The sequence below is a fragment of the Notolepis coatsorum genome (assembly GCF_963971535.1).
Source record: "Notolepis coatsorum genome assembly, chromosome: 12".
Taxonomy (NCBI): Eukaryota; Metazoa; Chordata; class Actinopteri; order Aulopiformes; family Paralepididae; genus Notolepis; species Notolepis coatsorum.
Window position 1 is genome coordinate 101,625,223 of NC_140176.1, and position 13,893 is coordinate 101,639,115.

Sequence of the window (13,893 nt, forward strand, 5' to 3'; positions counted from 1 at the left end):
TACACAATTTGTAAGTCGCTTTGGATAAAAGCGTTGGCTAAATGTAAATGTTAACCCCATTTAGACCTAAAACTCCTGCTAATAATGCATTTTATAGCCTGCATATACACACAAATGTGTTTCCTGGTTTCAATGGGTTAATGGAGCAGCTCACTCGTTACAGCAGTGCTTCTCAAACTTTTTCTGTATTTTGCCCCCCCCCCCCCCCCCCAACAAAATAGTCATGAAATGGGCCATGTTTAAATTTATTGAAATAACACCAATATCGTGACCTTTCAAATTGGCCCTATATTTTGTTTTCAGAGCTGTCATGGATGAAAAGCCAGCTTCACACAGATACTGTATGTGGTGCTGAATGGTATCAACACCTTAACTGCTGCATCATGAGATGATATACTTGGTACTCAGCACCACACTCTGAAACTAGCTCTCTAGGTGGTATCAGATGAGATTTCAAAGAGTTCTTCCAAGAGTTTGGATGGAGATGTGTCAGGAAGCTTTGTCTCAATGTTGTCTGTAAAGTTTTTTTTTATCCAGAGTAACTTGGTGATCCTTTTCTGTGTTTTATTAAATAATGATTTTCAGATTTTGAGAAATGGTATTTTCATGGAGAACAGTGCAGCTGCAACAGATAGCACTTTAGTGATAATTATCTGGAATCCAAATTTTTTATTTTTTTTTTTTATAAATCTCAAGGCCCCCCCTGTCATGCCTCTGCGCCCCCCCCTTTGAGAAACACTGCGTTACAGGTACAGAAACAGCCTGTTGAGAACATGACAACAGAGGGGTATAGAGGCTGCTAGAATGCTAATTGTTTAGCAAAAAACATCAAAAACATATTTATGGGACCTCAAAGACTTATATTAACTTGTTGAAAAGGACTAAAATATGTCCCCTTTTAATAATCATCTGCAAAACACAGTGCGTTTTCTCAAGTTTCTCAAGGTATCGTTTCAGCCCTATCAGTCCAATCTATAAGAGGAAGTTGACTACCGTACTTTTCGCACTATAAGCCGCAGCAGCTAAATTGAATGATGTGTACATATATAAGCCGCACTGGACTATAAGCCGCATGTGTTTTTAATGTTTAATTACCATATGTAAGGAGTGGAGCCTGCGGCTTCATTTAACTCAACACGGGAAACCTCACCCGGCCCGGACACGGAAAGGATTGACAGATTGATTGCTCTTTCTCGATTCTGTGAGTGGTGGTGCATGGCCGTTCTTATATTGAGCTTTAAGTTCCCACCTCTACAGAGAATGACTCCCATTGGGACACAATACTGTCGGACAAATAACATTAACTCATTTACAAGTTGTATTAAGTTTAGCAAATAAGGGAACAGATAAATAACATTTCAATGCAGTAAAAAAAAGCAATATTTCGATTTTCGGGTTTTGTCCTATAAGCCGCACCGTTATATAAGCCGCAGGGTCGAAAAATGGGGAAAAAAGCCGCGGCTTATAGTCCGAAAAGTACGGTAGATTCATTATGACAACATGCTGCCTTTAGGCTAAATGTGATGCGAGTCCTCTTGTTTGTAATATTCACAAAATACTTAATTGTTGTTTTGCAAAGCTTGCATATTGTGAGTCTTATCAAGCTGCTCCTTCCAATAAATTTGTAATGTCGTTTTGAATAGATTATTTTCTTTTTGGTTTTAAAATGCTTTACAAAGTACTGGACTATACATACTATAAATGTCTCCCTCTGCCCCAGGTTCAGCCAGCGACCTACTGATTATTAAAACAGAAGAGGACGAGGACACACTTGACCCACCCGAGGATATTTCCTTTCAGATGAAGGAGGGCGACACAGACCAGGATATCGGTATGTTACTTTCTCTTTCTACTAGGGAGGTTAACAATTAATCAAAGATCGGGCGGCTGGGTGGCGTAGCGGAGATTGCGCTCGTCACCAATGCAACATACAACATGACAACAACATGACCTGTACATCGACGGGGGATGTGTGGAGAGAGTCTCGGTCATCAAGTTCCTGGGTGTCCACCTGGAGGATGACCTGACCTGGAGAATCAACACCACGGCGATTGTGAAAAAGGCACAGCAGAGACTCTACTTCCTGAGAATACTGAGAAATTACCACCTCAGACAAGACCTGCTTGTGTCCTTTTACCGCTGCTCCGTGGAAAGCATCCTCACCTACTGCATCAACGTGTGGTTCCTCAGCTGCACAGCCGCAGAGAGGAAGGCGCTCCAGAGGGTCGTCAACTCGGCCCAGAAAATTATCGGCTGCCCTCTCCCCTCACTGGAAGGACTATACAACTCCCACTGTCTTAAGAAGGCAGTCAAAATACTGAAAGACCCACACCACCCGGGCAACAAACACCTCATACGGCTGCGCTCAGGCAGGTGTTTCAGCGTCATGCCCACCCGGACTAACAGACTGAAGTTGTTTCGTTTTTATCCTAGTGCCATATGTGCACTAAACTCAGCTAAAATTTAAAACAGTCTCCCTTTATCGTTTTCTGCAGCATTCTGCAGAACGCGAGTTATAGCCCTAAATACATATATTACATCATCAAATGTAGTTTGATACCGATTGACGTCAGATTAAAAATGTCAATTGTACAAGGTCCTAAACGTCATGCCTCATCATCTGCTGGTGACCGGAGGGGGGGGGGGGTTATAAGTCCGTGGTCGACGTTAAATCATTCATGTAGTATGGGCGATACATAGATCACAGCAGTTTATATAGATCATAATAATCAAACACGCTGAAACTTACCGCAGCTTCCTCTGACCGTTGGGTGATCAGCGTGGAGCAGAAAGTTCACGATTATGGGATGTCGATATATGCGATCCATTTCCAGGTTGTATAATAGTATATACGTCCAAATCATGTTGTTTATCGAGTTATTAGCAACGGATCGCTATCCAGTGTATCAAGCTCGAGTCCCGGGAGCAATAGCGCGTGGCCGGACGAAATATGGTTGAGCACCACTTCCTGCCGCGTCACTTCCGGTTTGGCCGATTCGCCGATTGGCCACCAGATGGCGGTCTTGAACCGTTGGAGAGTTGAGAGGAGATCAACAGCAAGTCTCAAGTCTCCGTGGGTAAAATATGATTGACATGACAGATTTTTGAAATATTGATCTCAAAGACGCCTTACGGCGTCATTGGCAGATTACGCATGGCGGAGAATGACGTGGTAACACGTTATTGGCGAATAAAGGGTTAATGTTATTTATGCCTTACTCCTGTTTTTATATTTAATACTGTGTTTAGGACTGTTTTTATATTTTTACTAGCACCTAGGGCTGCATTTAAAATTTTGTTGTAACAACTGTAACAATGACAATAAAGATCTATTCTAAGAGACTCCGGTATCGAATCCCAGTCTAAGCATTGCCTTCGACTTGGGCCGGCCGTCGTACTGGCTCATTTGGCAGAGTCAGCGGGTGGAAGTCGATGGGTGGGGATTGGACGTTGTGGACAGCGACTCCTACAGGTCGGTTGGGTGATGCCTGCACAGCAGAGACAGGAAGTATCGGGGGCAGCGTGAGCCTCCCACGCGTTACTCCTCGCCACAGAGTCCACGCTGTCTGGTGAAAAGATGCGACAGGCTGCCTCCTCGTGTACCGGAGGGGACACGTGATGCAAGGCTTCTATCCTCACTACAACCAACCAATGGGGGGCATAGTCTAGCAACGTTCAAGACAGGGTAGGGGAGAATTGGCAATACGAAATTGGGATGGGAGAAAAATAGAAAATGAGGAGAAAAAGTGGATACAAAAATTAATTATCAAAGATCGATTGATTGATTGTTAAGGATTTACTCGAACACATGACATTTTCTCAATCTACTATCAAACAATGATATGTTACAATGTTGTCTGTCTCTTATTACATTGTAGCCATCAGTAGAATGGTGTATTTTCAAAGCATGTTTCAATGAACAGATAGAGGGTGCAATATAACTGACGAGGAGGCAACTACATCTGTGTCTGGAAAATAAGTGAGGGGAAAAAACAAGAGCGACAGCAACTTGCAAAATTAAGCAGGCTAAGAGAAGTGTTGATTTTGAAAAAAGTAACCAAAGTCAGTCTACATTTATCAAAAACGATCTATATGGTTGACGGCAAGGAGAGCTTGCAAAGTTAGGAGTTGTTTGCGCAGCTAGCTAACGTTACCGCTGCTCGCAAGGTTGCATTGACGACAGACAGCTGGACTCTCATGATGACCGAACGCTATGTTACTGTCACTTGCCACTACATCACGAGGACTGGCGAGTCACCACGCGTTGATGACTCCAGGGGGACTATCGTAGGTTCTCTAACAAACTTCCTACTAGGTTATTTACAAGGAAACTTACGAGAATGTTGGTGCATGAGGTCCATTGAGAGCAAGTACATCACACAATATAAAAACAACAATAAGAGTAATAAAAACAATATAAACAATTAAAACAATACAATTATAATAGAAATATTTTGAAACAGCTGCAGACTGACTATTGGATACCAGTGTATTGAGTTTCAGAGTGAATTGTAAGATGTTCCATGTGTTGGGGGCAGAGAAGATAAAGAGTTAATTTTAGGTACCTGAAGTACAAGCCAGTCACTGGAACGAGTAAAATCCACAGGACCATTTCATCAGTGTGGAGATATCAGATGGAAGATCACCAATAATGGCCTTTTATACGAACAGATGCCAGTGAAAATTACTTCTCTCCACCAGGGAGGACCAACTTGCCATTGACCAGGGCCTTCTAACAAATGCTGACATGTTCTGTTTACAATATACTGATACCACTGACCACACAAAAGCTTAAACGCAACAGTTTCTAAATGAATGTATCTTTTGTCATGTTTGTAAACATCGGAGTACAAAATAATAGTATTTTGAGTTATGATGAACTAACCACAAAGCTTATTTTCCCATCTAAAAGTAAAGTGCTTACATTTTGTGGATTTAACAACTTTGATTTGACCTTTTTAGTCATCCCTGTTCATGCTTGACCCTCTATGTTCTCTTAGTTGTTTTAGTTAAATCTCTTTTTTCTTCCCTCTTTTCTCCAACAGATATCTTCCCTGGCCTTCCCTCCACTAACAAACAGATGAACATTGACAAACCAAGGCAATGGTTTGACCAATATGGCACCAACGTTACTACAGAGAGAAATCACATACCTTACTCGGTGCCAGTACCTTACTGTGTACAATACTGCTGTGACAAGTGTGGAAAGTGCTTCAGAAAGTCATATGAATTAGAGCGACACCAGCACATACATAGAGAGAAATTAGAGCGACACCAGCACATACATAGAGAGAAACAATATGAAAAACCCTACTCCTGTGACCAGTGTGAGAAGAGCTTTAGTGATCTGGGTAATCTGAAAAAACACCAGAGAATTCACACAGGAGAAAAACCCTACTGCTGTGACCAGTGTGGGAAGAGCTTTAGTCATCTGGGTAATCTGCAAAGACATCAGAGGATTCACACAGGAGAAAAACCCTACTCATGTGACCAGTGTGAGAAGAGTTTTAGTCGACTGCCTCATCTGCAAAGACATCAGAGAATTCACACAGGAGAAAAACCCTACTCCTGTGACCAGTGTGAGAAGAGTTTTAGTGAACTGTCTCGTCTGAAATTACACCAGAGAATTCACACAGGAGAGAAGCCCTACTCCTGTGACCAGTGTGGGAAGCGCTTTAGTGATCTGGGTAATCTGAAAAAACACCAGAGAATTCACACAGGAGAGAAGCCCTACTGCTGTGACCAGTGTGGGAAGAGCTTTAGTGATCTGGGTAATCTGCAATTACACCAGAGAATTCACACAGGAGAAAAACCCTACTCCTGTGACCAGTGTGAGAAGAGTTTTAGTCGACTGTCTAATCTGCAATTACACCAGAGAATTCACACTGGAGAAAAACCCTACTCATGTGACCAGTGTGAGAAGAGTTTTAGTCAACTGGGTAGTCTGCAATCACACCAGAGAATTCACACAGGAGAGAAGCCCTACTCCTGTGACCAGTGTGAGAAGAGCTTTAGTGATCTGGGTAATCTGAAAAAACACCAGAGAATTCACACAGGAGAGAAGCCCTACTGCTGTGACAAGTGTGGGAAGAGTTTTAGTCAACTGGGTAGTCTGAAATTACACCAGAGAATTCACACAGGAGAGAAGCCCTACTGCTGTGACCAGTGTGAGAAGAGCTTTAGTCAACTGTCTAAACTGAAATTACACCAGAGTATTCACACAGGAGAAAAACCCTACTCCTGTGACCAGTGTGAGAAGAGCTTTAGTCAACTGTCTAAACTGAAAAAACACCAGAGTATTCACACAGGAGAGAAGCCCTACTCCTGTGGTCAGTGTGAGAAGAGTTTTAGTCAACTGTCTAATCTGCAATTACACCAGAGAATTCACACTGGAGAAAAACCCTACTCCTGTGACCAGTGTGAGAAGAGTTTTAGTCAACTGTCTAACCTGAAATTACACCAGAGAATTCACACAGGAGAGAAGCCCTACTGCTGTGACCAGTGTGAGAAGAGTTTTAGTCAAATGCCTCATCTGAAATCACACCAGAGAATTCACACAGGAGAGAAGCCCTACTGCTGTGACCAGTGTGGGAAGAGCTTTCGTGATCTGGGTAATCTGAAAAAACACCAGAGAATTCACACAGGAGAAAAACCCTACTGCTGTGACCAGTGTGAGAAGAGTTTTAGTCAACTGCCTAATCTGAAATTACACCAGAGAATTCACACAGGAGAAAAACCCTACTCCTGTGACCAGTGTGAGAAGAGTTTTAGTCAACTGTCTAATCTGAAAAAACACCAGAGAATTCACACAGGAGAGAAGCCACATCATCGTGCCGGAGCCGGTTCCCGAACGTAATCTCGAACCGGCCGGTGCGTTCACACCGTGAATAATTGTGTTATAATGTCAGCCTTATATATATCTATGATTAATATTGATGCAGTATCTATGTTTCCCCACTAGAGGGAGTTATCGCTCAAGGGATATGAATGAATGAATGAATGAATGAATGAATGAATGAATGAATGAATGAAAACTTTATTTAACAGATTGCAGAATGGGTACAATACAGTACGGCTCAATACATACAATTGTTAAGGGGATGCAGACCTGAGAAAGACGTTTGTCTTGTTTCCATCAGGGTCCCCCATTTTCAATTCATATAGACATATATGACATACATGACATACAGATAGTCAGTACTGCTACATCTATACATTTATGACATACCAGATTTGCAAATACAGTACTGTTTGTGATACAGAAGGAGTCAAGAAAAGGGAGTATATACATTTGACGTAGAAACTGTACATTGGAGGTTGGGTGGGGGGGGTTGGGTACATTGGGATATTGACAACCATACTGGGTAATTTACATTGGAGGTGGTTGGGGGGGGGGGGGGGGGGCGGGGGGCACACTGTATAAACAAGTAACACTGTACATTGAGGGGGGGGGGAGGAGACACTGTACAAACATTATTTTGTGACTACAGATATATACGTGAGGTATTCTCCGTATCGGTACCTGAGTTCTTACCTGTATGACTAACGTGCGCTGAGAGTAAGACGCACCTGTATTGTACAACCTTCCATTGCTCCCGTTTCCACTAAACTACTAAACCAAAGGGATCACAAGCGTGTCGTGTGGCTTTATTATTATTAGAGGTTACCACAAATTAGTTCGGAGCAAACATGAGCAAATTCACTTGAGAGAGAAGATTCAGTGAAATGTCAAACCTGTTAATTCACCTACATTCTTATAGGAGAGAAACCCTACTGCTTTAGCCAGTGTTAGAAGAGTTCCACTTATAATGAATGTGTGGCCCAGTGTTGAAAACACAGTACGTCATTACAGCTAACATACCATCGAGAATAATGGTGGTAGTAATATTTGACCGTTCTTTTTAAATGAAAAACTACTACCAAGAGCGTTTGACCTGCACAGAAGCATCTGTGAGAGAAGCAGTACTAGCATAGACACAGTTTTCATTGACAACACAGGGCTCTACAGTGCAACCATATTACTCGCATTTGCCTCTAGAAATGTGTGCGAACCGGAAAAATCAATTACTCACACAGTGTGCGAGTGAAGATTACAACCTCAGTCGTGCTTTTTTCTCTCCGCTGCTAAACTACAAGTCCCACATTGCACTCAAGCCAACGGTCCAATCACAGTAGAGTGACGTGACTGGTTTCAAGGGAAAGAAAGAAAATGACCAATCGGAAGCTTTCATTTGCTTTTTTACTTCCGGAACGTCCGCCATTGCGCTATGCGAGAGTTTTCCGAGACAGTAACATTAAATTAATGTAACTTATTCTACTCTTGCCAATAGCAATAGATTTTAGAACACCTAGATTTATCGATAGCAATAGTAATATAACGTTAATGCCAGCGTTTCCGTTAGAACATATTCGTGCCGGTCTGAGTGTCCTGCAAGATTTCTATCCCCGGACATATTCCTGAAATTCCGGTCAGAGTTTTAAACAGCAGTCTGTTATAATCACATTTTTATGAGCTAACGAATTCCGTTATATTGGACATTTGTATTAATTACATCAAGCGAAGAATGAGAAATTGATTTGCAGAATCAAATTACTATCTCTCGCCTCCCAAGTTAGTGCGATACGCTGATCCAGCATCAAGCTCCCGCGCCGCAGGCTCGCACTGCAGCAGCTCTGTCACACGCACCCCCAAATGAATCTCGAGTCGACATCGCTTCACCTCGTTGTATCAGACACGTCACGCATATCATAATGTTCAACTTCACACACAGCAAACTGTAGTTGATCATCACATTGCCTCGTTTGCATGCAGAGAGCGAGAGGACGAGTCACATGCTCGTAATGCGTTTGTTGATTTCATTATAGCCTACATTTAGTTATAATCAATTATATGCATTACTATGTGACACGGCAGTCAACCAACAGTTGCATTATGATTAAAAAATGTCAACACTTACTCACCCCGTCTCGTTCTGCCTATCCGTTTTGTACCTGCGACTAGATCCCCATTGCATTGGAACAGGTCTTCTGCGAGGCTCGCAACGGTAACAGCAGACTGGGGATGCTCTTTGTGGTTCAATCAATAAAGTGTACTTTGTGTACGTTCAATCAATGTTATCTCTCGTACATCATAGACGCTAGACTACTAGACTATAATGTCGTACCTCAGCCAGGAGAATTTAACTTTCCACTCGGGCCGCCGCCTGAACGCTCGACATTTGTTTATTTTCCGCGGGAGCATCGGCGGTCTCTGTGACTTCAGAAGACTCATCTTCGTTGTCAATGTCATTATTATTAGACCAGCTTGTGCTTGGTTTCATGAAATATTTGTTAAGTTTAGCTTGTTTGGCCATCTCTCTCTCTCTCGCTCGTATAGCTGTTTGTCGTTATTATGGTGGCCAGACAGGCTCAAAAAAAGAAAAAAAAAGATTCACATCCGAGCGGCGCCATCCGCGCTTTATTAGAGCGAAGCACAATGAAACAAATGTAATGATTGTTTCGTTCATCGCATAGGCTATTTAATTTTAGCCTATTTTAATACAATTCAAATAATAAAATTGTGCTTAGAGGAATTATTTCCACCGGACATTATGACCGGAGATATTTAAATATTCGGACTTCAACATATTTTGCCGGTCAAATACCGGTAATTACCGGCTAACGGAAACGCTGGTTAATGCAACTAATGCAACTTAATCATAACGTTGATGCAGTAGCGTATGTCGTTGTGTTGGCTGTAACGGACATGAGAATAACAACACTGTGTGTACACATTAAAATTGCGATAATCGATTCTAACATTTTCAAATCGATGCAGTTGGATTTTCCCCTTAGGATCGATGCATTGCGATGCATTGTTACACCCCTACACCAGAGCCATATCTGCCCTACACCAAAGTCACTGGTCCACTGTGCGTGTGTGTATCTGTGTGTGTGCTAACTTGGCTAGCGTTATCAACAGCAGAGGTGGGTGCAAGCGGTGTGATTTGATTGGCAGAATCGACTGTCAATCAATGGTCTACCTGACACGCAAACTCAAACAATGTTTCTGTACTGGAGGTGTACAGTATTTCAATAGGCAACCCTGAAAGGATTATTTTTCTAGAAGAGCAACACTAGCCAAAACATAGGCATTCTATGCATAAAAGGGGCAAAAGCTAAAGTTAAGTGACTGTTACTTTTGTAGCAGTAGTTCAATGTCACTGCCTTTTTTGCCTAGTTGTTGGCTACAACTTTGCCACAGTAGGCATTAATCACTTAATAGTTCAAATGTCTGTGTCCCATTCCTGTTTGCACACGCAGATACACACACATGCACACAGTGGGCCAGTGACTTTGGTGGTATGTGCTATTGCACAGATGTGCACAGATGCATCGGCTAGAATTCAGGGTGAACTCGCGATGCATCTGTTGTTAGCGTCTTTGCATCGGTCAAAACCGATATAATTTCCTCTCATCCACTTCTGTCAGCAGTGCACTGCACACAGCTGATACTATCTTTGCTTCGCTACTAGGGCTGCACGATTAATCGATTTTTAATCGAAATTGCGATTTGGAATGATGCAATTATCAAATCGCCAGGCCTGCAATTACAAAAAAAATAATATATATATATATATTTTTTTTTTTCATTATTTAACCAGGAAGTCCCATTGAGATTAGAGCTGCCGCGGTATTGCTGTTTTCCTTACCGCACAAATTTGCAAAATATTTCCTAGTAGTCTACTCTTTATAGCATATAGCCTGCCTCTAGTCTAAATGTCTATCTTTAGAGGATGACTTTGCAGCATGAATATTGTTTGGGATTCGGCAAGCACGCATTAGTTATTGAAAGTGAAACACGGATTCGAAGTTTACCCTCTGGTCGTGCGCAGTTCACTCGGTGTCGCGGGCAGGGCTGGTTACCCCCCCCGACCCTTTCTTATTATTATTACTATAAAGTTACTACTTTATAATAAAGGCATTCCTTTTGTGGCATTAACATTATATAGTTATACGTTCAATAACATCACTGAGCGTATTTACCGGACGATAGCAAGGCAAGCAATACTCTATTCATATCTCAGTTCCTTTCTTTGCTCAGAGCGTGCTGAGTTGTCCCATTCTGCGGTCTGTTAATAAAGTTTTCAATCAGACAAGTGTATAGAACGAAGGGCTTTTATTATAACATTCGTTGCAGACAGTAAAATCATTATGTCTCGTTTAGTACTCCTGAAGAGCGATGGTAGTCCACTCCGGCGGAGAGTTAAAGCTAACGTTATTAGCCGTGTTGTGATGATCTGACATTCAGGACGTAAAAAACGTGTGACGCGTCTCTCTTCTGACCAATCAGTGGTCTGCAATGTTTCACGTGACTTTTCTGGTACCCAATAGGGTCGCTTGGAACCTCGATAGAGAAGTAGGGTATATCTGCAGAGCCGCAAGCCCAACGAGAGGAGGATAATTTATTATTATTATTATAAAAAACAGCAGTGACGCGGTATTCAGCCTACTCTGCGGTGGCCGTGATGTAACAGCGATACCGCGGTAATGCGGTAATCGCGGCAGCTCTAATTGAGATACAAGATCGGTTTGGGAGAGGGAGGTAAGGGGTTTTAGATTGTGTGTTGTGAAGTTTAGACTTCAGAGAGGGAGAGTAAAGTACAGAAAAAAAGGTACTGTTGGGTACCAGTATCGATTCCCAGGTAAAAAGAAACATTTTCAGGCTCGGTGTCCCGAAAAGACCCACCGCGTAGGCCAGATGCAAGCCGCATTTGACAATAAACCTCTGTGGGGCTGCTTTTTTTTTTTTTTTGCAAATGTAATCGCAATATCTGTGAGAAAAATCGCAATTAGATTATTTCCTAAAATCGTGCAGCCCTATTCGCTACTACAGAAGGCGAGAGCCGCGTCACAGTTATCAACAAACAGTGGAAGTCGAGGAGGAGACATGAATTGAATTGATCAACTGGCTAACGTTAGTAGCCGCTGGCTACTTGTGCTCCTTGGGAAAAAGGTTAGCGTAGAGCCCTGCAACAACAGTTGTGTTTCTGTCGCTCTGAGGAGAGACAGACGGTGTGGATGTTCCTGGGACAATGTGTCATTGGTAAGAGTGAACACACATTGTTCTAGTGTTTTAAATACTGGGATCATAGGAACTTTCTGACCTCAGTATGGGGTGACCAGCCAAAAAGCCAAGTAGTAGCTAGTTAACAAACATGTGGTGTACACACTGGAGGGGAAAACTGCTTCTGGTATGGACTTTTATATTTTTATGTGGACACTAGTGATTTAGTTAACTAATGTCACACATATTGTCAACATTCCTAGTAGGACATGTTTTTTACTTTCACAAGAAGTGTTTATTTTACAATATAGTATGGATGTCTAAACTACGGTAAAGTTTAGGAAAACATGTGGAAGCTGCTAAAACTTACAGAGAAGCACTTAGTCAGCAGAAAAGGGCGCAATATTTTGATAAACTCAGGTTAATAGGTGGTGAAGATTCATACGAGCTGGCTCCTTCTCTTGGAATTACGACCCAACAATTCTGCCTTCTATTGCCTATCCCGACATAGTGAACTCCCTACTTTTTTCACCAAGCCTATACACAGCCGAAGACCTTAACCTATTAAGCCCGACGGGTCCGGTACCAGACCCAAAATGACATCACGTCATAAATCAATGTCTACAGACTGTATAAGTAGCGTTTTTTTTTTATTTTTTTATACAAGAGTAAAGACCCTAACCATGTCACAACAGCAGTCTTAGTGTATATTTTCAACAATACGTTTGTTTACCAATAGTCTAAAGTGTTATTATTGAGATTTTAGTTCATGGAATGTCTTCATAATTTAGCGAATATCCGCCATTTTGAATTTGTGTTGCAGATTGTAGTCATATGAGGCAGGGCTCGAAAGTTTTATCTGTGCGACCTCAAAATATAATTGGGAGCATTCGTGCGACCCCCCCCCCCCCCCCCCCTCCTCTTGTTGACTCACACACACGCTGCATGCAGTGCCCTCGTTGCCCCTCCCCCTCAGCCCTCACAGACCGTCTCATTTGCACCGGAGATGGCAAGCGTGCAGCTCCTCTTTTAACATCACTGAAGCATTAAACAATGGCCCAGGAAACTATTCGCTTTAGTTTAATACACAAGGCGTTGTCTAACATTATCTAGCTGGCTAGCTCATAACATAATTGAAATTCGTTTTGCAGCTGTGGCTAACGTTAGCTAGCTACCGTTATTCGGGTGGCTAACGTTAGTGACCTAGCAACTGTAGCTTGCTAATACGGGCTGTGCTGGCTGGCTAGTGGCTACCTTTTAATTCGCAATGGAGTGGAGCTAACTAACTGTACAAATCGATGCGATTGGCTGAGACTGTATTTTGTACGGTTGGCTGCCTGGCTGTTGTGGATTCGGGTAGCCAGCTAGCAGCTAACATCAACTCAACGTCAACACTCTGTTGACACTCTGAGCTTGTTTGCCGACAGAAATGTAACAACAATATGGTCCGTGCGGAACCCTTATCACAAACACATAGTTCCGTGTGTGAATAACGTTGAGCCACCACAAAAGATGAATCCAAAGTTTAATCTAGTAAGAATAGTACTAGGCTATATTATAACACATCTTTGCAAGTAGATTACATTAGCAAAATGCCCCTTTGACATGTAGCCTACATATTCCTCATGAAAGTTTATTTGGAAGTATTTTATATTCTGTACTTAGTTTTAAAGTTGTCAGACAGTTCCCTCTGTGTGTAATACAGACAGTCTTCACACATTCATAAATAACACTTACAGAAAAGCTTATTGTGCACTGTAATACGTTTTGGTCAATGGGGGATTCTTTTAAGTACAGAATACCGTGAAACCGTGGTATTTTTGCCCAAGGTTATTGTACCCTCAAAA

The 13,893-nt window shown here is 42.2% G+C and overlaps 1 protein-coding gene across 1 annotated transcript in view; it reads left to right on the forward strand.

Moving 5' to 3' along the window:
- LOC311237994 (uncharacterized protein) overlaps positions 1–13,893 on the forward strand; it is a gene marked incomplete at its 3' end in the record, with an annotated part of 101,476 nt that overhangs the window by 71,817 nt on the left and 15,766 nt on the right. The window contains exons 5-6 of the mRNA XM_084325965.1: positions 1,721–1,831; positions 5,046–5,771. Coding sequence (XP_084182091.1) covers positions 1,721–1,831; positions 5,046–5,771 — 837 coding nt within the window. The remainder of the gene's footprint in view (positions 1–1,720; positions 1,832–5,045; positions 5,772–13,893) is intronic.